This window comes from Strix uralensis, chromosome 17, assembly GCF_047716275.1.
Source record: "Strix uralensis isolate ZFMK-TIS-50842 chromosome 17, bStrUra1, whole genome shotgun sequence".
In the NCBI taxonomy this organism is placed as follows: Eukaryota; Metazoa; Chordata; class Aves; order Strigiformes; family Strigidae; genus Strix; species Strix uralensis.
Genome location: NC_133988.1, coordinates 12219586 through 12246527, shown reverse-complemented (window position 1 = coordinate 12246527; position 26942 = coordinate 12219586). Strand labels below are relative to the sequence as shown.

At 38.3% G+C, this 26942-nt stretch overlaps 1 protein-coding gene across 2 annotated transcripts in view; it reads right to left on the bottom strand.

Annotated features, from left to right (window-relative positions):
* The window catches only part of TMEM132D (transmembrane protein 132D), a 294438-nt gene extending 268332 nt beyond the window's left edge, over nucleotides 1–26106 (bottom strand). Inside the window, exons 1-2 of one of the 2 annotated variants that reach the window (XM_074887190.1) lie at nucleotides 25773–26106; nucleotides 25084–25238 (exon numbers count right to left, since the gene is read on the bottom strand). In XM_074887190.1, the coding sequence (XP_074743291.1) occupies nucleotides 25084–25162 (79 nt within the window). In that variant the 5' untranslated portion in view covers nucleotides 25163–25238; nucleotides 25773–26106. Of the gene's footprint in view, nucleotides 1–25083 lie in introns of both variants that reach the window. The other variant, XR_012631298.1, reaches the window with a different exon arrangement.
* Between the last annotated feature and the right edge of the window lie 836 nt (nucleotides 26107–26942).

Sequence of the window (26942 nt, the reverse complement as noted above, 5' to 3'; positions counted from 1 at the left end):
TTTTCTGAAGCATCTTTTGAAGATATCTCAAGAATGCTTTTAGGAAATAATTATATAAGTATGTGTTTAGTTATAGAAGATTTTGCAAATTTTCCATTCTTAGGATGTATTATCGTCTCAGTAATTTTGCAGTTTTCTGTGAGCAACAAACTTAACTTTTTGTTAAATAAACAATAAGCAGCTCCTATTGTAATTGGAGAAAATTAATGTTCTTGTTATAAGCTACCTGTATTTTAAGCTGCTTGCTATCTGGTACAGTTAGTTATTTCATTTATTGGCACATTTTTTGAAAAATAATTTTTTAGTGAGTGATATGTAATGACCTTAACAAAGATATTTTCCCCCAAATAGAAATTTCAAATTCATTTTTTTGCCACATCAAAAAGGTGAAAACATAAAACAAGATAACTTTGCAATTGAATTCTTTAAGGCAGTTTTTAAAGTCAGAAACAAAATGGATGCCAGCTTTTAAAGAAAAGATCCTAGAACAGAAAGTCTTACCATATTAGGAAGTAAAATCAGGAAAAGTACATGTATCAAATATATGTGCTGTGAAAGCAGAAGTGACTCTAATAAGAAAGTTTCTCCTCTAGTTAAAAATCAAAGAGGATAAATTCTGTTTCCTGTTAAAGCAAAGTATATCCATAGTAATTCCCCAGAAATGGCTCCGCCTTTACATCAAGGTAACAAGTAGCTGAATTTAGTCATGGTTCTTGTGGAGCTTAATTTTAACCTGATTTTCAAGTGCTACCTACACACAGAGAGCATCCCATTTTATAAAAGGTTTGTCATGTTTTAATCAGTAGAGGACAATGACATGGGCTAAAATATAATTCATATATTGTTAATAAAACTTTAGAAGAGTCTGGATCATTAAATGCTCTCAAAATGTCCTGGTGCACTCAAGGGGTGAAAGCAGACTGTGACACAGAGTGGAACATTAAACCTGGACAGCATTCAGTTGTTGGATTTAGGAAAATCAAAAGCATATGCAGAATTTCTTTTTTAAGGGTTCTTTCCTTTTGTTCCCTCATTATAGTCTGAAGCATTAATTCTAGAGAATTTGTCTTTTACCCATATAAGTGGTCTTCACAGCAAACTTGGAATATTTTGTCCTATCTGAGAATCATGAAACATGCATAGAATGGTCTCATGCCACCTGCAAATGAGAAAGTCAAGTAAAATTTACAGTTCAGAGAGGCAAAACACCAAAAGCTTTGGGAAAGGCTAATTTAATACATCTGTCATATACAATTACACAGTCAACTGTAATCCAAAACATCTATTTTTTTCCTCTTCAGACATAAAAGAGCCAATTGCCCAGGCTCAGAATTAAACATCTGTTTCACAGAACAAAGATATTAACCTCAAAGTTTTTTTTAATGAACCAATAAAATTCAATCATTCAGTGCTACTCGCTTTCTGTTGCTTTCTCCATTACACAAATTGCTACAGCCAATTCCTCAGCATAAACCACTACAGTGGCTGAATTTTAAAGGTAGTGGGTGGGCTGTTATTAATACAGGGATACAAATGCTTCTTTTACTAATACAATATATTTATTAAAAAAAATGTTATGCTGCTGTTTCTGTTATTGGATACACAGATGAAACTAAGTATTTAGACATGACAGAATCAAGTATAGTACAAGAAACAAACACAACTGGTAGTTTTAAATGTTGGAAAAAATGCAAACCATGCTTTCCATACTAATCACAAGGCTTTTAAATGGTATAACAATTATTTCACTGTTTTAATTCTTATCCATCCTTAGTACATACAAACCAGTCATGAATAAAATAGGAAGCAGTCCAAAGCATGAATTCTATTCCTTCAAGTAAACCTTCCCAATTTTTAAAATAAAACCTAGAATCTATACTAATTGGATTTTACTCGGGCTCTTCAGCAGCAAAAAGAATGGTAAACTTCCTAAGAGTAGGCCAAATTCTGACCCAAGTGCTGCAGTGTAAATCCAAAATGATTGAATGACATCTGGGGCAGGAGACAGCCTACTCAAGCTGTGCCATTTTTCTTCTCACATTTGTGGGGTTTTATTGTCTGAGCTGCTGAAGACAGCCTAGTGCTTTCCCAGTTCTAGCAGTTCCCTGAGCATAGAGCTCACGTTTCAAAATCTGGTCTTCCTCTTCCTGATGCTATTCTGCTGCAGAACACATTAACTACTGTAGTCTGGAGACATGGGAACACTGAGTTTTTCTTCCTTCAGAATTTTCCCAGACAGCAAACTAATGAAGTACAAGCAGTTGTAACATGTTCTTCAGCAACTCAGCTCAGCAAAAACAGCAGCCAAAGGTAGTAGTTAATGTAACAACAGCAAACACGAGACTAGCAAACAAGCTTTAACACAAGCTGCAACTATCATAAATCAAATTCTGTTTTGCACTTTGTAGTAGGTTGCAGATCTGAAATTCTCCTAATTTAAGATTAATAAAAATAGAAGACTGAAAAAGGAAACACATAACACACTTGTTTAACCTTGTGACATATCATGCCACAAGGAATTTACTTGCACAAGCAATGCTCAAATAAGGAAAGCGTTCCCTGGAGGCTTTAACTAAAATGTGCATGGCACTTTTTTTGACATTTCCACTGAATGCTGAGCTGTCCAAACAAACAGAGATTTGACAGTAAAACCACATATTAGGCTCCTCGGCCTTTCAGGAATTACATGGACATAGATTTACACCAAAATGCCAAAGGACACCAGTATTAGAAATTGTTCTGCAATGTGAGTGGGTCAGCTCCTAAGCCAGATACCTGGAAACAATATTCCTCTGGCCTAAGTCTGTTTATCATGGAGTTCAGTGTGAATTTTGAAGCCTGATAAGTTACTGTAAATAAGAAGATGGAAAGTCTGGAATGACTCTAGTAAACCATCAAAATTAATCTATACCACTCTCTAAGCAGAAATAGCATCTTCTATTCTCCAATGCATCAAGAATTAATTCCATTTCAAAACACATGTTAGTTCTTCTCCTTGAAGAAACTCAGAATTTAGTAGAGATTTTCCAAAAATATATCTGGCATTTCTAAAATTGTGCCTATAATATACTCAAACAGGCATTATGTTAGCTATCTCAAATTTCCCGATTAACCCTTAAAGTAAGATGATGTAGATACAAAGTGAAAAGTAATTTTGATTCTAAACATATCTCTACATCTTCCTATATTCATGCCATAATTGACAACTGCAGAACAAGTACCGGTTAGATCCTCAAAAGTATATAAGAATTAATAGTCCTTAAACTAGATTCATATTCCAGAAATCAAAACTGCACGAAAGCAGTTTAGCCCAATAGAGAGAAAAGGGAGTAGGATTCTAAAAAAATCTGTATTCTAGCCCCAAATCTCCCCCCATGGACAAAACATGCTGTATAATTCCTTTGTAAAGTGGTTTGAAATCACCTGAACAAAAACATCATGTAAGAGTAAGGCACTATTCCATTGATTTATAAGTTTTTGGAATTAAATCTCCTCTCTTTAACAATGGCACAATCCAAAAGTAATTCCAGTAAAAGCCGTGTTTCCTTTTTGCATCACAGTAACAAAAAAATATGGCTGTAGTGTATAAAAGGGGTGACTCCTACTAGCTTCAGCTGGTCGGTATTCTAGACTCTTTGTGAGTGTCTTCTAACATAAAGTAGAGTAGGTAGCACAAAAGAAATATCTCAAGAAAAATTGACAGATGCATTTCCTCCTGAATATCTTTTCTTCATCAAAATAGGAGCAAGGTATTTACCAAAATATGAAGTTTCAAGAGGAAAAATTACAGAACGGGCCTCCAGAAAGTCTGTGTATTTTAATAAGACCGTTAGATGGTTTTCTCCTCAAATTTTCTTAAGCAAAGCATCAAAAGGTTAGAATTCAGAGCCAAATTCCCCTGAGAAGTAAAATAAAACTACCAAAATAGTTACAAACACATACCATGGATTAAAGGTTATATAAAAAGCCACCAGGTCAGAAATACCTGTCCTTTTCCTATCCCTCCACAATATTATCTAATTAGATTGAATGCCTTTTTATTTCATTCAGTGCAGAGAATTTCTGAAATCCCAGTTTAATCAAGCCTGAGTCCTACTATTCCTCTGAGGCACCATTTTCTTCAAAGCCATAAACTTCAGCCAAGGTTGTGTTAATTTTACACTCTTTTTCCCTCTTGAATTAATAATAACCAAAATCTAATAGTAATCCAGTGTCTCATCTACTCTTTATTAAAACACTTAATTTCTGATTTCTTTAAATATTCTCCTTTATGCCAGATCTATCTTTTAAGTTACTGAAAAAAGAAGACATTTAGAATAGATGAGCAACTATGAGGACGTTGAAGAGGGCATCAGACACTAGGAATGTAGCTCCATGCTCTAAATCTATTGTATCCAACCACAACAAGGTGTTCACATAAGGAGTTTAAAGAAGGTTGGGTTTCTTTTTTGTAAGAATAGGATACTGGATATTGTGCAGCATAGCTGCAAATGTAGAATGATTTTTTTCATCCACCTATCATTTCGTGGTTTATGCATGCACTGTAAGATCTTAGGTCTGCACAACTCTGAAGTCAGTAGTGTCCTACCTCCCTGTGCTGATGACAGTACAAATAGCAAGAGTGAGGCATCCAAGAGGAACTTTGATCTATGAAACCCCAAACAAGTTGTGGCTATGGATGCAGATGGGTATCCAGACAGTTCCTCTCTAAAATCAACCATCATGATATCAAACAAAACCAAATATGCTTTTCTAGAACTAGACCATACTGATATGGATTCAAAGAAGGAGAAACAATTTTATATGTGATCTCAGGGACTGTACTTAACTCCAAGGGGAAGATAAACACATCTCTTAGTAAGGGTTTTCATGGCACTATTTTCCACCATACCAGATAAGGTGGCCAAAGGAGGAGACCCTTTGGTTCTAACGTACTATACAGTGTTGTGCCCCATGTAAAAGCCTTAAGTCTTTAGGATGCTTGTTTCTTGAGGGTAAAAACAAGAGTGATTACAAAGCTGTTTAGTTTACATTACTCTTGCAGATGCTATAGCAACAAGATCCCCGAGGCAGCTGAAGAAACCACTTTGAGGATTTGTACATCTCGGAGTCTGTTTTCACACTCAAGAACTGCTCTGAGGAGGTAGTCCGACAGGTGCTCCAGCAATACTATTCCAAAGGAGCCCAGGAACCATGCAAAAATAGACGTGATTTGTTCCTTAAAATAAAACTGAGGACCAAGTTATGATTTTAATTGTGGCTGTATAACCCCAAAGATGTTAGTAGGTGTAACCTGACCTAATATAATTAATTGTAATCCCAATAACATTACAGCTATTTACATGATAGTTGCATCTGGCTAAAAGAGGGACTAGTCTGTATGAAGTCTTATTTGTCAGTGTCACAGAAAGGCTGGATATGAGCTGAATTTGATGCATTAAAAGGGTATCAATACTGGGCACTAAAGATATCCTTAACCTAGCAGAGAAGGACCCTTATCAAGGCACAACAGGACCTGTTTAACTGGAAAACAGAAAAATTCAAACTGGAAAGCATGTGCTTTTAATTACCAAGGTGATGAATAACAGGAACAAGTTCTGCCTCTTTAAAGGTGACCAAAACAAGAGTAGGTCTGATTTTGTATGCTCCTTTTTAAACATACAATACTAGACTCAGTACAAAGGTAACACAATTAATAAAAGTCTAATTACATTCTTGACATTATAAATGGATAGACTAGATGGCCTTATAGGCCACTCTGTCCATAAAATCAGCAAAGTTATACATCTGGTTACTAGCTTTAAGCCCTTAAACAATGTCATGTACCTGTATGTATCCAGGGCAGGAAAACAAAACCAGAAACCAACTACAGTAATATACTGTGAGGAGGCTATGAAGGTGTTATGTTATATTCCAAAAACAGTAGCTAAATTAACCCCTCTCAGCATTATTTTCTTCTCCCACTTTTTTTCTGCTCCTCCCTCCCTCCCCACCACCAATAAATAAATAAAATGGAGGTCTGTCATGGTAACTATGGAGCTACTTAGACAAGCAACCTCCCAAGGAGAATTGTCTCTGAATAAGATGCCCACTAGATATTCCAAGGAAAGTCACAGGGGAAATAAATATTGAATTACTCTGGTGTTTTAAATCATGTCTCTCAAATGGTATGTGGCAGCTCACCTGCCTGCAGCTTGTAAGAAAATTAAAAAAAAAAAATAGCAGCCTGTAAAATTCTTAATAATAGAAAAAAGATTTTTCTAAAAACTGGCAGTTTGGTCAGCTTGGAAACATGTCTGATTTAACAGAATGCTCTGAATATTATCAGAAAGCAAAATGACGAAAGCCAAGTATATCCCTACTTCTGGGAGCATCAACCTGCAGCAAATGGATACCCTAATGAGAAAGTGGAGCTCCAAAACAATGTAACAAGAACTTAATTTTAGGAAGCAGATATGGACTGTACTGTGCATACAAGAAGCACAAAAGCTTTATTTGAGAATGATAAAAAACTGTCTTACAAGACAGTAGTCATTTGTGTAATCCTGAGGAAAGGAGAATGAAGTTCAATTTTATGATCAGTGAAAGTCTTAAGAACAATCTAATCAACATGATTCTGCTTGGAAAGGACACCAGGATTTTCTGATGTTCAGTCCCTTCATGTTGCCTCACAGAAACCAGGAAAAGGGAGGGTTGATTTGGTATAGATGTGGCTTCCCCCCGCCCTGCCTCTTCCCACCCCTCTGAAATTTCTAATCCTCTAATCCAATTTTATCCTTCTAATACTAAACTCCTGCTGCAGACAGGACTTCTACCACATTTCTTAGGATATTTTTTGTAATCTCACTAATATCACTATTAAGAGGTATTTTCTTCCATTTCAGGTTAAAACACTCAATACAACACCTTCTCTTGCTTTAAGAATTTTAAATGGATATAAATTTATTCTGGTGTTTCACATTAACTCCCCCCCCCAATCTTAGAAACCTCAAGTGCAGTTGCCAAGCTGAGGGCTACAGGATATGAAGAAATCGGTAGCTCTCCACAAGTCAGTAAATACAGGCAAAAGGAATATTACTGGAAGCAACTTCTTGCAGGTAATGGGTAACATGAACTTGTAATATAGGAGATAAAAGAGATATAAGCTCAGACCTCAAAATTTAACTGTTCATGGACATTAATACCTTTCAGACTAACAATTCACTGCTTTGAGTAGAGAGATTTTGATCAGTATTCATACAAAAATCTGAGTGTTATAATAGTGGCCCTAGCTGGTGGTGCTACAGAGCCATTCCTTCAGAGAGACAGCATGGGGAGCTTGAAAAATATCCAGTCTGATGGACAAGCCTCTACATATCTCACTTTGGCTGCTTGCACCCTGTTGCTAAGTGCAGTTTTGTAGATGATGCTAGGGAGGCTGGCTCACAGTCCCTCACATAGCTCATTAGGTTCCTCATAGACTTAAGAAAACACTGCACTTCATAAAGTTGACAGACTAATGGCTAATGCACTCGCCCATCCATTCTTTATTGAATTCATGCTGTTAACGCATTGCTCCACCTTTTCCAAAACAAAAAAGAGCTACAGCATCAACAACGCACTGTGTTGTGGTTTATGACAGGACCAAGCTAACAAATTAAGAAGGTACAGATGCGGGAGACAATCAGCTGCTGTGCAAAAACTAAACAAGTCTTCAGGTATTGTACCTATTCCAAGCACCTACATAAGATGTGGGTAATTTTTGTATATAAATAATGCAAAACTTACTGCCCTATGTTAGCCATTATCTTACTGTAATTTCTCTTTCAATTATGAGAAGTCAGTTTCTGCCATCCTGTGCATTTTGTGGGGGTTCCTGTTGAGTAAAATTTTCAAAGTATGACTAAAGTGACTGAATCTATCCTTAAAGCAGCAAAACATTTTATTTTAATCAGATTTTTCTTCTTGGTGAATTTTAGCACAACTGGACTTGTCACTTAACCAAAGCAGACCATGAGTGTGTGACTTCATTCATATGACATTCCAAAATCATATAATGGAAAATGCACGTACTTGGCTTTATTTCTACCCACTCCAACTCATTTTTCAAGAATAATGGGAGGAAGTAGTCTTGGTCATACTGAAGTCAATGACTGAATTTGCAGAGCTAGAATTTTATCTCACATACTGCACTCTGTATAAGAAAACATGAAAATAGCACCTGTCTTCAGGAAGTCATCAGAAGACATCAGCAAAGTCCCCAAAACCTTCAGAGTGTCATCATGCAATTTGAGATTATATGAGGCTGTTTAGAGAAAACGTTTGGGTGAGGGACTGGAGAAGGGAAAGGGCTTCATAGTAAGAACACTGACTGTTACAGAAAAGTTCTGTCGTCAAGTCTCTCAGCAAAACTCAGACTTGTCTTGAATATCTAAAAACGTTAAAAAATGTGATAACTAAAACTAGTTAAAGATATTTTTAAAGCAAACAAGTTCTGTATTTTGGACATTAGGTGTTTGAGGTAAATTGTGTACTTTAAAGCATTAGTGACTGATCTGATAGAGACTTGGAATTTCAAGACAAAGAAATTATGCCAGCAGAAGATAACACAGTGAAATTGAATATATACAGTGGAACAGAAACTGTGAATCAAAAACAGAAGTATGCTGTTATTTACAATGAAAACAGTAGTATAATTTCAAATTATTCTGGGGTTTTCATATATTGGCATCCCACTGTGCTGCCTGGTTTTGTCTCCTATTTTCAGGCACATAAAATTTGTATCGGAAGGTGGTTTATAGATCTTAACAGCTCACTGCACTTCTTAAAGATCAGCCTGAAGATAAAAATACAGAATAGCAAAACATAGGCTGCACTTCTTTCTTAGCTTTAAGTCAAAGAACTGCTTAAATAGAATTGTCTGTAAGTATGAGATCACTCCCCTCTCTAAATAAAGCAAACTAAACCCAAAATTTAAAAAGACGTCTTCATCAACTTTTGTTATAACATTAGTAGTTCTTAATACCACATCAGTATCCTTAAACTCCAGTCAAGATTCCATCCACTGAGCTGGGAGCTGTGCTAAAGTTTTTGAAAGAGTCAAGGTCTAGATTTTCTAGTGCTGTGCTCCCTCAGTTAGTGTGGGAGGGTTCACAAGCACTCAGCATTCACCACTTCCCTCTGCGACATTTCTGAATGGACTTTCAAGAAGGCACACGTCAATGTTGAGACTGACTGAAAATCTGTCCACTCCTTTTGGTCCTTAAATTTAAAACCAAATGCTTCTAAAAATCTAGCCTTCATCTACAGAGTGAAGAAATATAATCTCTAGATAGATGTATTCATGCAATTTTGTTATCTTAAAAGAAAGGAAAAAATCAACCAAGATAAGAACAGTTCATGCCTCACACTCACTAAATAGTATTTGCTTACATGTTTTATTTTAATTATGTGGAAACAAAAGATATTTTAATTAAAAAGCAGGCGGCTACCACAAGACAAAATTGAAAAGCAAAAAAAGCCTTAAGCAGTTCTTTTGAGGACTTCACAATGTCTGACAATTTCAATCTATTAGCTATCTTTCCACCCATAGAGATCATGATTAGCCAGTAAACTTGCCCTTTCAATTCACTCAAAGCTTCAATCTATTCCATCTGTGCTCTCTGAACCTTTCATTTCCAATAGGTTCAGGGTAATTCAGAGCAGCCAGGAAGGCTGACAAGCTCTACCTTTCTTTCACATCCTCAGGGCTACATGCTGACATCTTAAAAAGATTTTAGAAATAAATATAATACCACTTCTTTCACACAACAAAATAATTTATTTGAATTCCATTAGGGAAGCACACAGGTATAATTAGGAATTGGTCCACGACTTAAACTGCCATTTGCCCCCTTGCTGGTCTAACCATTCCACTGTAATAAAATAAAACAGTCCTGTGAGCTTACAGACTTCAACCTAAAAGCTGGATGCCTTCAGAATTAAGATGGACATAATTTTTTAAAAATGGTAACTCTGATGCAGATTAGTAAGCATTTGTAAAAGTCTTTGCATCTTGATACACACAAACTAATAACAGTGGTACTTGTGACAGATTTACAATTCCCAGATGGCATTTGTCTACTAGTATGTACATTCTGGCGGTGGAAGAGAAAATGGGGGTCGGAAACAGGAAGCCCACGCAAGATATGATGAGCCATTAAGCCTTACCAATTTAGTCACAGCACTAGTTCATAAGGAAAGGAAAAAAAAACAAGTGACTAAGAAGAGGGAACTGCCTGGGTGATAGGCAGATGTGAGAGATCTCATACAATAGTAGTCTGTAATGCTTAGTACAGAACTGAAAGCCAGAGAGAAAATGCTAGGCTGGCCCAGATCCATGATTACAAAAGGGAGATGCTCAGTTTTTTGGAAACAGTTGCAACAGCAGCCATTGGTGATGGTTGAAAATGACCACAGCTATGCTACAGGGGCAAGGAAATAAAATCCAAATTTCATCCTGGAAACTCCCGTGTCTTGCATATTCATTACCATACTGCAGCTTCTATCATCACTGCTACCAAATTCAACCACTCAGAATTAGTTTGGCTGGATTAAGAATATGAAGAAGTCTCCAGAATCTTTCAACTCACTCATCAAAATACCCAGCATACGGGTAAATTGGGTCCATTTCAGGGTGGATTATTATAGCTGAATCCAACATTATAAACTATAGTGATCACCACTTTATCAACAACAGTGGATCGCTTTCCCTCCCCTTCAGAAATTTCAACCAAGTCATGAGAAGGAATTTACTGAGGGAGAACTGGAACTGATAGTATTTGTTACCATATCTTTGTTTAACTTGCATGGCTTTACCTTGGACATCATTAAATACTACTATTATACTTTTATTTTGAAATTGTTGCTGTTTTGTAGATGGAATGGGATGTTAGGAAGGCTTATCATCTAAAAATTACAATTATAAATATGTCAAGTGATCAGTGTCAAACTTTTTTCCATTTTGACTGGTTTCCATGCCACTCCATAAGCTTAAACAACATCTGATTTCCATAATCATGATTTTTTTCTACAAGAGAATGAGAATGAAAAGGCAGGCTACTGAGGCACAGTACACTCAGCCCTTTTTCTTCCCAGATCTGGTGAGGATGTGGCCTCAGGGTGAGATTATTCACAGTCCCATATCTGTTGGAAAGCTTTTCTTTTTGGTGGGTTAGTTTTCCATCAGATCAGAGAGCTAAACCACCTCAATACGCAACTGTAGTATTGTTGGAGCTGGTGGCTGCAAAAAACCCCTAACCTATATAAATGAGAAAAAAAAGATTAGTTTTCAGCTGGATCAGCCAGCTCTCTGCATGGTTCATTACTCAACTGCATAAATGCCAATGCCACACAAGAAAGAGAGACTGCAGCAGCCCAGCTGAGGCTGACTTAGCCTACCGAGAAGCCATACCATCCATGCTCATTTTCCGATCAGATTCAGCCTACTAAAGAATGATTACGAATTGTCTTCTGACTGCTTACAGTCTAGATTTAGGTGAACAAAAATTCAACACCCAAAGTACAGGAAAGCACTGCTGTTCAACTGCTATACCTGTAAAATAGATTTTTTTTAATTTCCAGGAAAGGTCTGTCACAACCATTTTCTACAGCTAGATTATATAAATTCTGCACATTTCTCCCGTAAAGCTAGACCTTGACTCCAAAAGACTTACTGTTCCTTGCTGTGTTTTCACAGCACTTAGCACAGTTTTCATTGCAATATAAAATACTATGTCATTTCATTATCTCTTTCTCTTAAATTGCATGGTATCTATAGTACCACATAATGCATCATTTCTCTGTTACCAGCACATTTGATGACTACTTGTCCAGGACAGAAGGCAAGTTCTATTGCAAGAGCTGTTCAACTTCAGTTGAGAAGGGAACAAAACTTTTCAGTATCACCTTTTGCCAGCAGGTCAAGGAAGGACACTGAGGGCTTTATGCAAAGGAAAGAATGCTGAGAAAAACCCTTTACTACTGGCAAACGAGGTGCGAATTAAGAAGCTCACACGAATGAGAAAATATTTTACTGCAAAAACAAAAGGAGTTATTTTCAACCATTGAATACAAAGAAGTAACTGAGCATCAGTTAGTTTAGTTTTCCTTTCAGGTGGATGAGATAAAGTACAAACCATTTCACATGAGATTATTATGAAAACAAGAAAAAAAAATCCTGTCTTGGCTGTTTGTGACTTGAATTTATCATAGGCAAGATTAAGATTTATTTATTCCATGAAATTTTATGGCAGTTCAATATTTCTTTTAGTCTGAAACTAAAGTTAAAATTTCAGTTGTTCCCCACCAAAGGTGTTCCACCAATTTAAAATTTCCAGATCATTTCACTTGTTTTGCTAAACAGAGCAAAGCTTCTTTCCCAGTTTTTCAATACTAGACTGCATGGTAAATTCCTGGTTCCCCATTCCCCTGTATCAGCTAAATTCTTCAGCCAGAATAGATCTGCAAGAAGCAGTTACAGTGATTTTGGGAACCACCTCAGAAAAACAGTGCTGACCCCTGGCCATTTTGTATAGAAGGGATTGTGTCCTGTTAGTTCAAACTGCTTTAACTAATGTGAGGGCAATTCTGCAGTATGGTAGGATACCTGTTTTATAGGTTAAGGTCAAATATATGTGTAACTTGCCCGTGGGCTATGGTGTAGGCACGTGTGAGGGAGGCTGAAGACATCAGACCTCCTGGGACTGCTCTGGTGATGGGCATTGTCTGTGCAGATACTATCTGCCTGAAGCAGACCACAGAGCACAGGAAACAGATATTCTGATTTTCTTTATTATGCGGTCTTCACAATCCCATTCTTCACTACCAATTTTTACTCTGCAGAGTAGTAGCACACAACAGAATACAGAGTTTGAACTTTATTTCTTCTTCTTGTCTTCCAATTTTCATGAATTTCTTACTTGCCCTCAATCTTAATTTTCTGGGCTCCTGGCCTAGGTTACCAATTATTTCCTGGTAACTCCTACAGGTCAGTACTACAAGTTCAATGTCATCTCAAAAATCGAAAATTATATAGTCTGTTTTCCTCCACGATTCCTTCTGTTCATCTCAGTGCTAAAAACAAGACTTGGACTTGCAATTGAAAGGAAAACAGTAATGGCACTGACCTATAATTAAGGAGGCAAGAGAAAGTGCAAGAACTATGGAGGAATTCACTTACTGAGTGTCTGAGGGAAACATATATTCAGCCATTGAAGAAGAAAGTGAAGAGGTACCGGAAAGCAGCATTTGCAAAGGACCAGTTCGATTTAGACCAGGACAAATACAATAGATCAGCTATTCCTGAGACAGATGTCAAAGAAGCATAAAACATAACTGAAAATGCTACAATAATTCCAGAGGCTCCAGATGAGATTTTGATAGTGCCTGTCTGTCAGGAGAAGATAAAACAAGTGTGAGAAGGTGTAGTTTCTCTGACAAATTGTTCAAACTGACAGCAAACATCTGCAACAAGTCAAAGACCATACCCAAGAAGCTGAGGGAAAAGTGCAGTGTCACCACAGATATGAAGACTAGGATGGTGACTATTCTCAGGCTGAAAACACAAAAGAGAATGTATTTATTACGAAAAAAAATGATGGGCTTTAGCACTGCACAGCATGAATTGAAACACTAGAAAAGTTCTGTTACACCAAATAACATCCTGCAATGCTCTCTGCATTTTGGGGGAAATTTTGCTGCATCCCTTGATCTTCAATGTCTCCCAACAAACTTCCAGATAGAAGTTGTAGGCCATAAAAAGACTCAAGGTTTGACAGAGCTAATTACCTGAGAGATTATCCTATGACCTTCTGCAACATCTAAAATCATCTAAGGTCTGTGAATGCTCCCCCCTGCACCTAGAGGCAGTTACTATCAGGACATTGCTATGAGGGATCTTCGGTTTTGAATTCAGTGTTCCTGATTTAGACTGCCAAAGCCCAGATTTGTTAGCACTGCAAATATGCTGCCAAATTCATCATTCTTTTCTGAAACTGCTGAAAAGAGAACAGTTGAAAAGAATCTCTTCATGAACCATCCTTTTTATTATTATTGATGCAATTTGATTATTTGCTGAGAACCTATAATGCACACGAAGACATTCTAAACACCAAGACTATAAATACCATAACAAAGGTCTGCTATATATAGTATTCTCCACTTATAAGCATTTCTCTTTTTTTCAAGGTCTGATCCAAACCACATGCATAATTCTGAAAGGAATACATGAAAGGATGAAAGGAGCATATGACTACATAGAAATAGAAAGAAAACAAACAAATAAATGCTTCAACAGTGATTATTGTACCATTACTCTGATCTATTGCTACTCAGATAAAGAGTCCAAATAAAAAGGCAAGAAAAGACACAGCTCATGCTGATATATGTATTTTAAACTACTGCAGCAGAAACAGCAGGGAACATTTACAGCAATATCCAAAGTTATGATAGGACAAAAGGAAAAAAGTAACAGCAGCAGCAAACAATTCTGTAAGGACCACAGATCTTAGTTATTTACCTTAGCATTTCATTCATTACACAAATGAAGTATTAACAAAAGCAAAGAGAAAGAAGCACTGCAATACCATTCAAAATATCAACCTGCTGGATAGCATTTGGGAAATACCATTTTAATTCTCAAGGGAATTCATAGTGATACTGCTTTATTTTTTTTCTAACCCAACATTGGATCCATTAAATTCAGTCTGAATTCTGGACCTCAAGAAGCTGGGTGATTTCAAAAAAACAAACCAACCAAAAAAACAGCAAGTCCAAAGAAATCTACAAGGATGCAAACATGAGAACATAAAGGGAACCTGCAGTTGGATGCAGTACTGCTATGATGGTCCACAAGCTTTCAAGCAAACTAGCCAGAAAATATAAGAAAACCTGCAAAGAGCAAAGACTGACATAATTTGAAAACTTCATATGCACAGCTCTGCTGTTGACCATTTATTAAATGATGACGGAACCGTCTGTTTCTTCAGCTGCAAAGAAGGGATTTTGCCAATTTTCTCATAAATGATACCACCACGTGCATATTCCGCAGGTTAAAAATTCTAAATGTCTTTATTGCACAAAAGGTTCCAAAGCTAATGACCATTGTGAATGGTTCTTTTATATGAAGGCATTGCACATCTCAGAATATCCTGAAAAGCTGCCTTAGCCTCATGTGCAACAGTAGCACGGAAGATTGTTTTTCTTAGGGACCTCAGCAAAAGTTATTCTTGACTAAATGGGCAGCTAGAAATAGAGGTTCAGATATCTGGTACTATCCCTACACAGATCTATAAAACAGGACTAGTACTGTATAGGGCATTGAGAAGACAAAAGAAACCTATGCTTCAGATAGAAACTTTCATCTTGGCTGGAGGTCAAACTCCATCTAATTTAGAAAAAAGAACTTAAAGACTAAAGAACAGGATTGTGTCTGATTCTGTGTGTTCTTATCAAGTCAGCTCAGAATTTCAGAAGAATCCATTTATTTTGACTGTTTCAATTGTCATAACAGAAGAGACTAAACAACAGTTTCTTTCACCAGTCCATCTCATCACCACTGCTGCCCACTATTTTGCAACTTACTAATGTGAAGAAGCTTAAAATAAACTCCAAAGACTTGAAGGGTCAGAGAAGGAATGAAATATTTCAAAGATCTGTACCATCTGTCAAAATACATTTTTTCATTGTAAGTGGTTTGTTGCATTATTAATACAGATATTCAAAGTCTGGTGGGTTTCTTCAATAGTTTAGTAAAATGGATTCTAACAGAAGGAAATATGAAAACATCTTTATGACACCTTTTTATGTTCCCTTTATCATGTTGCTGTTTGAAAGGGTTTAGATAGCTTATTAATTGTAACATCATGGGATGAGATCTACTTAAGCTCTGAGAATTTTTTAATCACATAGATGCTTTCATTATATGTTTTTTTTTTTCCCCCCTTTACCCTACCTGTCTCTTCTATTCTTACAGGCCTCTGAGTTGTTCATGTTGTCCAGTGATCAGGACAATCATAGTGCCACATTTCAATTTCTAATTCAGTCACTGGTAATTAATTATTTTAATGTAGTAAAATGTACATTCTCATCTGAGAAGAGGTACAGTTGCTATATAAACAGCAAGTAAAACAGGTCCTGCTCTAAACAACTTGTATTCTGAGTAGGCAAGACAGTTTAAAAGGGAAAGGGAAAGCAGAGAACTGAAGTTATTTTCCAAAGGTTACAGAAAGCCAATCGGTACCCTGACTCTTAAATCATCATGAACCACTACATTCCCCAGGTTTCATAAAGAAGAGAACTCCAACAAGGTAAAATGATTGCATTTCTGTAAAAGGATAATAATACCTGACTAAAAAATGGGATAGGAAATAATGCTTTATAAGGTCATTTTAAAAAAATAAACTAGTACTATTAGAAGACCATTCCAAGCCATCAGTCATTTTCTTATTTTAAAGTCTATCAAATAGAGATATTTCTGCCTCCGCAAACTATCAAACAGTACATAATCCTCAATTTTGTTGGAGAAGTCAGTGTTCATGGATAGCTTTTCTAAAGAGATTTTGTTTATTTTTAAAAATACAGAGCATACTGTCAGGGCTGTAGTACAGGCTGGCTCAGTGGAAAGCCATTAAAACCACTTTACTGGGCAGATGGTGTCAAAGAGTCAGAAGTATGTAACAGAATCCTACTGTGCACAAGTGTTCAGTATGCAAGAAATCATCTCTTATCAGACAACTGCTGCAGGGGACACAGTCAACCACAAAGGAGAGAGCAGAGCACAGCTGAAGTCATGATGGCCTTTCAACTGTTTGCCCAGTAATATGGAAAAGGATATGGAATAAGAGAACCTTAACTGATAAACCCTGAGTAAGCAAGGGAAGATGTAGGGAGAGCATCATATCAAGCTTTAAAAAGCAATACATTGCTTTTATTGTTATTCACTGAAGGCGTAACTACTCTTTGTCATTAAGAGGAATACCGCAACTCAAAAAGACTAAAATAAGACTTGAAGAGTGTCCACTAAATTTTGGATCACCACCTCTTCACACCCTGATTGACAGGACTGCTGAGCAGTTGGCATTTCAGCAGGATTTCTAAGAATGAGTACAAAGAAACTCATTGGAGACATCTGGAAATAGCGGCCTTGCCACTACAGTCTAGAAGATGACAAATTTCAATTAGTTGTTGTATCGGATGTGCACTAGCACACTAGTAGATTATGAGACACTCCTTTGGCATATGTTCCTTTTCCATTCTCTTCTACAGAAGGTAGGCCAAGTTTTTCTAGTGTTTTCATATGAGCGTAATTCTGTAGGTGAGCTTAATACCTAACAAAGCACCTGAGTTAAAGAGATCCTAAACAGAACAGACACAGGGAAAATTCATGTAAATGGGACATACTGTTGACTACATAAAAATATCTTTCTTCAGTTCAAGAGCTACAGACTTATGAACCTGAGCAAATAAATCTATTTTTATTTCTGAAAACACGCTAAAGATGACAGGAGGGTAACTGCTGATACACGGTGTTTTTACACATTCATTACACTGGGAAGTTTTGTCAGAGCTGAATAGTTCCTTCAACAGTAGCTCAAAACACAACCCACTGAAACAACATCAAGATGTCCTTCATACCAGCAAAACCTGACAATTCACCCCACACTGCTAAGAGCAATGTAGGAAGTTGAATGTAGGAATTTGCCCTGCATAGACAAGAAAACTAACTACCCAATGTGTACTACCAAATTAAAATCAACCAAGCAAGACTGATTACATTAAGACAGAGATGCAAAACTCTGAAGGATAAATACAGATATTTCAACTGTATGCACATGCAAATCACCGTTTTCTTTTCTTGAAGACAAATGGAATGAGTCACCATGGCTCAGTAGAAAATGGAGGATATGATTATGTGTTAATCCAGATCTTTGATGAATTAGTCGATTGAAGGCTAAGTGGTATTATTTCCTTTCTTATATTATGGATTGGATCAATATTCAGAGACACTATTGGCTAGCTAACTCTGACAGCTGTGGATTCCTCCTCTTCCGCAGTGAATTTACACAATGTATACTGAAACATAAAAAGTAGACTTTTAAAAATATAAATAAAAAGTGATATTGAGGGCCAACAAAATTCAAGGTTCTGACATCATTTAGCATTAGAGGAGACTAAACTCTCTGACTTGGAGGATTATTTTTTTTTAGCATGCCAGACATGCCGCCTCATCTGTGTGAGGATCTGGACATATGCCTTGTTCCTCAGCAAGAGGTCTGCAGACTGCCTGCTCAACAGTCTGAGTACCTTGAAAGCAAATAGATCAAAAGGCGTGCTGTATAGCATCCCGGTTCAGCTAGAGAGGACACTTCTGTTGCTTCTTAGTCTGTCTTGTAAAGTTGTATACACCAAGAATAAAGAGTGTGTTGACATCTTCCCACACTTCTCCTTGGTGTGTTCATTCTTATTACTGCTACTACTTTTTTCTACATAACTAGCTAACTCATTTATTTTGCTCTTTTTATAGCACCTATGTTATTCAATACCCTTCCCCCTTCTCATGTTTTAACAGTCTACATGGTCATTTTTACATGTGGTTTTATTTTGCTTGCTCTAGTTGCAAAACTGCAAACTAATGAGGCCCAATGTGTTCCACCAAGGAGAAGAAGAGCTATTAAGATTAAAAAGACACCATTAGCAGAAAAGCAAATGAGTATAAAATGGTATAAATTAAGGCTGGAAAATGGTTATTAAACATTACCATAGCAAATTTCTGCAACACCTTCTTATTCAAACATCTTACACAGAATTGTGACAAAAGTCTTTATTTACAAATAAAAACCCAAATAATTAAACAAACCAAATCAATTCAAAGTAAGTTTAAAAACAGAGATAGATGGGCCTGTGAGAAGGTGAAGTGACTGTAAGAGGGAAGAGGCCTTCTGTTTTGTAGATTTGAGGAAATGTGGCATCACTGTAGATGGATCCACTACCAACCGTTTCTACATTGTCTATACAAGAAACAAAAATGTGTCCATTTCGCTGAGCAACTTCCAGGGAGACAATCGTCTGCAACAGAGAAAACTCCCTCCAAAAACCTTTCTGGAAACCTTAATTAAAAAAAACAAGACTGAGGATGTAAGAACAAACAAACATCCTCTGTGAGTACAGCGGAAGCCTTTTAGGAAGTTAATTGACCCTACAGTGCAGATGCAGTTAAATGACTGGCAGACTACTCCTACTTTGCTTCACTGAACCACTACTCAATGTTGATTTAAGAGAACCTATGCTGCCATGGATTAGAAACACTCACACCATCAGTGATTGTGTCTGAAGTACTGAGGCAATACCAAACAGTTCAGAGAAATACTTTAAATTATTAGTTAGTCTCACTACAGTGGTTTTTCTCAACCCTTTCAGGGACAAGAGCCATCTAACACTCTGAAAGAAATCCAGACCATCTTACACAGTATTGTCACAAAGGTCTTTGTTTACAACCAAACACAAATTGGGATGCACTCTGAAAGCATCCTTGTTACTTCTATTTCCTCCCTTTGTTTTTTTCTAGCTGGCATGCATAAGGTTTCTGGCACTGGTTTCACAACACTGCTCAGATGTTCTATGAATCACCACTGGTGTATGGGCCACAGGCTGAAAAATACCACTCCAGAAAACTCTGTCTACACTCTGAATTAAAGCCTACTAAAGGCAATGAAACCCCATATACCAACTGTAATGGGCTCTGGATCACACCCACTGTGGATCAATAATGGATATAATATCTTATATTGCAGAGCTGGAAGTTACATTATCCTCTAGGTCAAGTTTAAGTCACACAGTAGAAAGTGGAAGCTTGCATAGATACTAAATAGACTGTACCTCTTCAGAGGATGAACACTTTCAATCCACCAGCTCTGTGGGGCCCTCAGACTAACACCTTATACTGGAATTAAATCTATTCAATAAAAGAAGAAATCAAGGACATGAAGAAGTCAATCCTCATTCTACAGTTAATTTCCCCCCAATGGAGGAGGGTGAAGTAGCCTAACATCCTCAAATATGTACTCTAAATCTGCTCATAATAATTAGTGTTATCTAAATGTCTCTGGACTATTTAAAATCCACTTCATTTTGAACTGCCATTAATAATGCAGCAGGCAATATTACAAAGACTGGTGAAAATCAAGTAATTTAATGTAACACTTTATAAACCAAACCTGCGATGAATCTCAGCTGCCTCTTCAGCTTCTCAGCAATCAATCTATCTGGAGTCATGTTTATGTATCCTAGGACCCGTGATAGACTGCCACTAGACTTGGCATCCACAACAACCTCAGGAGGTTCATTTAATGCGAATGCAGTATGAAAAAAATCAGATTATGTTTTGATTTTCTCTTTTATTAAATAAAACTGATCTTTATTGAATAAAGCTGCTTTTATTAATATCTAAAACATTGGTTGGTGTCACAGAGACCACCAGTCCTATGGAACTAATAAAAGAAAAGACAGAAGTAAAAAATGAGAACATTACAGGGAAATATTAGAAACGAAATCACATTAAGCCAGTATTGCAGCTGACAAATAAAACACGGATTTAGCTGTAGAATTTTTTAGTTTAGTTTGAATTTATTATTTTTACTGAAAGAAGAAATCAGAATGGGGTTTCTCCCAGAAGTACACTGTGGCAAGAAACACAAGAAGAGCAAAAGTGCAACTGAATTTCCCCTTCCCTTGTATAATGGCTCAAACAACGGTAAATTCAATGCAGCTGGGACAAAGTACAAAAACTTTGGTTTTATGGGAACTGCTTGAACTTTAAGCTAGAAAGATTTCCTTTATCTTTTGGGTTTTTAAAAAAAACTCTTGGTTTCTGCACATAGACAAAGCTTCCAAGAAAAACTCCTATTGACCACACCTGTAATTTATGGTCATCTAAGTAGTGGTGATCCGAAAGCAGCATGCAGTAAATCTTCTATACATATCAATTGCACAGCTAGAGCAACAGGTGCCTATGATGAGTCTGTCCATAAGTTATGTCAGCACTGTTACTCTGCAAAAGAGTGTGTCCCTCGTCATCACAATCAAAATCTATCAACGTGAACTGAAATTTAACCCTGAATTCCTGTCTAGTCACCACCAAGAAGGATGAGAAAAAAGAATCTATATCTTAAATAAAATAATCTTCAATTTTAATCCCATATACAGGTCTATTTTCTATTACTAATATACTACCAGCATTCCAGAGTAATGAACTTCAAAGTAGTGCTGAAACACAGGTCATTGCACTCTTCAGCTTTTCATTTTCCATGTTTCTACTTATATTAAGTCCACAGTGCACTTCAATGTCAGTAGAAGATCTGCACAGGAAGATCTTCAGAAATGGCCCACAGCCTTCTGGAAGATGGAACCTAACTAACAAGCTCAACTGTGTAGTTCTTTGTACACCACTATCCCCATTGAAGCCAGTGGATGCACAAGAGAGATTAAAGCTAAGGAAAGTGGTTTCCTATACAATTACAATTCACAAAGATATAATCCACTGAAATCATCAGTGACGTGTTTCAGCAATGTAGACAGAATGCCATATTGCGATATTGTCATCATGGAATCAGTAAAATTGCATAGAGAAAGCCAAAGATGGAGTTTGTCCATAATGAGACAGAAAAATCTACAGTGTAAGATTCAATAGAAATCCAGAGGGTTCAAAGAATACTGTAACATGGATAATTCCAAAGGAAACAGAGGCAATTTAAATTCAAATATCCAGATATTTCTCTCCTATAATGTAACTAAAACTAAATGTTTGAGGGTTTGGTTTCTGGGAGATTTCCCCCCACACACTTCCCTATAATAGAAGATTGGCATCACTGCAAATCTACAATCCACATCTCCAGCCTATGGGGAATGCTCTTAGGGGTATACAAGGTAATCCTGCCTAATACAGTTGCCAAGCCTCCACATTTATAAAAACTGAGAGAAAAAGAAAATCAGAACAGCAGCTATGTGGCCTGAGATCTCATTAGAAGGCAACTTGGGGGAAGATTTCAGCTCAGGATGACAGAGACCACCATGGAATGCTCAGCAGAGCACAGGCAGGCAAAGTCACTAAAATACTCACTTGTTTTGTTACTGTCAACTTAGAGCTGAAATTTGGAATTAATTAAATCAGTTTTTATACCTGACAACAAACATTCATAATGTAAAAGGCTCCTCAATCTTAAGTCTCACAGTATACATCCTAAAATTGTTTAGCATCTTACAGGAGATCCTCAGTTCATTGTAGACTTAAGCCAAGAATGGAACCTGGTGTTCAAGGAAAGTATTAAAGTTTTTATTCTACTCCAATGAAGCTAATGAGACGTTTTCCCTTTAAACAAGGGAACAAAATGCCCATGTTATTCTGCCTGTTGTATTAGTCTGTGTTTTCATTAACATCAACTGGACTTGGTTATTTTTTAATTGAAGATCTCTGAACAATTTTTTTTTTTTTCATAATTGATACCAAAGAGCAAAATGCCGAACTGACTGAGGGTCTGAGGGACTGACTCAAGAAAACTCCTGGTTGAAGACAAAGCTGTGAAATGCAACTACCCCCATAACTACAGTTAGATAGCCTTATAAGCTCTGTCCTTTGTCTGTCTCTATATATATGCACACACACATATATATCATTAGACAGACAATATATTAAAACATGGATTATATCATCAGTGACAAATTGTTCTGATAAGAACATGAGGCTCATTATTGAAAAAAAACATTTCATTTCTCAGGCTGGAGCTATTTTCTGCATTTACAAGCTAAAAGCAAAGCAAAACCACAATAGTATTCTCAAGTCTTCAACATTATCACCTGAAAGATTTGGAAACTGTGCAGTAAAAAGGTGCGTTGCCATGGTTCTGAGTAATCAGCAACAGACCTATACACAATAGACAGCTGATTGCTGTTGCATGCTAAAAGATTTTTTTATCTCTTTAGGAAAACTTTGTCATCATGACATAAATGAGAGAGTTTTTCTATTAGCACCAGAAAAGCATCAAAGAAACATGCCCTGTAGTAGTAATCAAGTCTGATTATTTTTTTGGTTTCATCTTCTTATGGGGGAAATCAACCTTTTACATTGTCAAGTTTATACTGTAAATCTCTGGAACACTCTGGTCTTTTCAGAGTGTACTAAGGCATAGTAGTACAGATGGAGTCTGTAACCAAGTATGGAAATAGACAATTATGTTAAAGATAGAGATCTGTATTACTAAACAGCAGAGTCCCAGCAATCACACACTGGATATCTGAAGTGCAAAATAAATAGCACAGACAATACCAGTAACTCTAATGGGATCTTGTGTATCTGGTTTCAAGACATATCAGATTTAATGAGACCTCACAATCCCAATACATAGAAAAATCTCCCTCGTCAGTTTTTATAGTATTTTTTTTCCACCCAAGACCTCTTTTAAGAGTCTAATTTTTCTGCCTATGCTTATCTTTCAAAAGAGAAGTAAGTACCATTTAAGAATAAAATCATACATGAATGTTATAATTGCTGAGCTGGCAATAAAACACTGTACTCTGTAGGACTGAAATGCCACTTACACTCCAATCTTGGAATGAACTGCAATCTCAGTCAAACACTATGTTAATGCAGTGTTAAGGCTGCAAACTGAAACACACCAAAAAAATAGGAGATGAAAAAGTTAATACTCTTACTGCATTGTTAGCCTATCCAAAGTACTGATATTGCTTATAATAAAATACATAATTTACAACCTTGCTGGGAAATCAAAATCAAATGGTGTGCAATGTGAATGAAGCAATCTTTTGAAAAGACTCAGACTTCCAATCCCTGCTGCTAATGCATTTCCAATTGCAACTTTAAAACTGTACTTATGTAGGCATGGCATTTAGGTAACATTCGAGGAGACATAATTTTGTTCCTTTCTTTCTTAACCTGTTCCAAGGTAAAAAGGAGGGTAAGTGAATTTTATACAGGAAACCACCACAGAAATACACAGCTGTGTATTTTGCTTTCTGCCAGTAAGTTCAGTTCTGGATACAAAGTAATTAGTAAAAATAACTCAAGAAAAAAAGAAAAGTGCTGATATCTGGAAGAGTAAATAGGTGTTAAGAATAATTAATACCTTCTTTAAATAGTGGTGTTTATAAGCAAAACTATCAGTATGTTTGCAAAAATCACAGATTAAATGCATATGCTATTATTCCTCTCTGAAGGCTAACCACGTGTGAACTTTAATTTTGTTTTCCTGCCAAAATATAGCTGTTGATGCACATCATCTTCTCAGTAGAAATGTGTATTTCTTCTACTTTGTATTCCACAGGAATGCTCAGAATCATCTTAATTAAGTATTGCAAAAATGCATTCACCTTTTGGCTGAGGCCACAGATGAAAACTTTAAGTTCAAGGAAGGATTTAAATGCACACAAAATTGTGTGCATTGTCTATATGCTGGTTGTCTGATTCTTACTGTAAACACACTTGAGGGCAACAAGAAGGTATCACTGAGTCGTCTGAAGTCATGCTGTCAGGACATTCAAACTATTCAGCATGCAGATTATCAGACACCTGGTTCACGCTCTCAAAGATTTTAAACATTTCAGCAAGCACGTATTTCTGGTCCAGCAAAACACTGCCAGCCAGTCTGAGACACAGGATTTTTAATTTGCAAAATTACATAGAAGATAACGGCAGGGCAGCGAACTCCAATAGCTTGTACCTCTGAAGATTTCAAATTTCCAGATAACCCTTCGCAATCCAAAGCTGAGTTACCAGCTAAACCCATCACCAGTATCTACATGATCAAAAGTACAACAGGCAGGTAACAGATGCCTCAGTAAATGGGTAGACTGTCATAGCTGACCAAGAAAAAATCCTGTCACTCGGGATTTCCCATCACGATATCCTCGGTTTTGACTAGCACATGACTCCCTCCAAATCCTTCAGTCATGAATTATGGGTATCAACATTCAAGGCATTACAGAGAGAGAGGACAGAGGCTGTGTATGCAAAATAAACAAGAGACAGTGAAACAGACAGAAGAGACTGAGACTTACCTTTGGAAAAAACTGCTGCTAGGCTCAAGAGGAGAGGTGACAACAGATGCCCCATATTGCTAATCCCAGAAGCGCACATCCTAGGGTTTGTGGAGAAGTTAGGGCTCAGTTTCACACACTTTGTAGTCAGAATAAAAACCAGTCAGCTGGAGAAGCTGCATTTTCAGAAAAGGTCATTTAGAGAGTGCAAAAGGCATTTCCTTCAGAGAGAGGACCCACTTCTTCAGCTCTAACTCTCCCCTTTCCTCCCTCCTTTGCTGTGAAAGAAAACCCCTCTCCTCTCGGTGAATAAATAGGAAACAGTTCTGGTTAAAATCTCAGTCCCGAGCCTCAGGTGCCTGAGGCAGGCATGCAGCCCCTGCCCGGAGCCCCCCGAGCCGGCGGGGTCAGGCGCACCGGGCAGCGGCTGTGGGCTCCGCGTCGCGCACCCCCGCGCTTCACAAAGCCAGCGCCCGCATCCCGCTGGAAGAGCGCGGCGGCTCCCCGGGCGTCACCAAAGTTTTCCTTTAGGTGATACTGATCAGCCCTGAAATCCAGACACGGAGGCAGGGTTTTTGTTGTTGCGCGCTTTTTTTTTTTTTTTTTTTAAGTTCCCAATTTCCTCATTGACTTGTTTGACTTTCTGCAAGAGAGGGAAGGGGCGAGCGCGGCTCCCCCCGGAAGGTCATTGCCATAGATGTGCTGCTTACTGCTCTCGGGGCCGGCGGGCGCAGCGGCCGCGGCCGGCGGGGACCTGCCGCCCCCGCGGATGCTGCTCGGCTCCAGCCCGTACCGGGGCGCCAGCCCCGGGCCGCCCGCCCGCCCGCCTCCGCCGGCCCCGGCCCATCCTCCGCTGCCGCGGTTGCTATTGACAGAGAGACAGAGATTTAAGCCGGGAGGTAGCGCGAAAAAAAAAAACCAACAAAAAGAGGAGGGAAACAAATAAATAAATAAGCACACGACCCAAGCCCCGCCTCGCACCAGGCAGCCCGGCAGCCCCAATCCCCGGGCAGTGGGGCGCGGGGCGGGGCGGAGCGGGGCGGGGCTGCCTGGCCTGAGCCGCGGCTGGGCGCGGAGGCGGCGCGGAGGGAGGCGGCACCCGCCGCGCCTTGGGGGAGGAGGAGGAGGAGGGAGGTGGCTCCGCGGGTGCGGGTAGAGCGCGGCATCCCTGGCAGCGCCGGGGATGACGCGGCTGCTTCGTGTCGGGGTGTCACGGCCAGCCCCCCCCCCCCCCCCCCCAGCCCTGTTTACGCGGGAGGCCCGCGCAGCCCGGCGGGGCTGAGGGGGGGAGCAGCCGGCGCAGCCGCCGGCAGTGCCCCAGGCCGGCCCCGGGGCAGGCACAAGCCTCGCTTCTGCCGGCACCCAAACAGACGGCCTCCTCCGGCTGCCAGAGGCGAGCGGGCCGGCCGCTTTGGCGTGTGTGCGCTGCTGCACGTGGTTGGGTTTTGGCTCCTTCCCTCAGCCAAGTTTCTCGTGTATTCAGCGCTCCCTCAGCCACTGAAACAGCCGTGAGCCAAAGGAAATGTGGGGCAGCCGGACTAGGGAAATAATGCGAAGACTGTACAGTAAAAGATTTCATTCATATTGCAAGAACGGCAGGAAAAATACCTACGTTTGGTCTACATACTGTGCAGAAGTGATGGGGAAAAAAAACCCAACCAACCTCAAGTTTTCCATTACTGAAGGCATCAATGCGAGAACCATTCTGCTAACCCAACCCTTCGGTCAAGCTTAATAATGACCCTTATATTATCGTTGGCAGATAGAATAGCAGCAAAATACAGTTTACCACAGCCCAAACAAAAAAAAAAAAAACCCACACCAAAAAAAAGGCAGCTACAAGAACTTATAGTCACTTTGTTCCCTCATGGAGTACATGT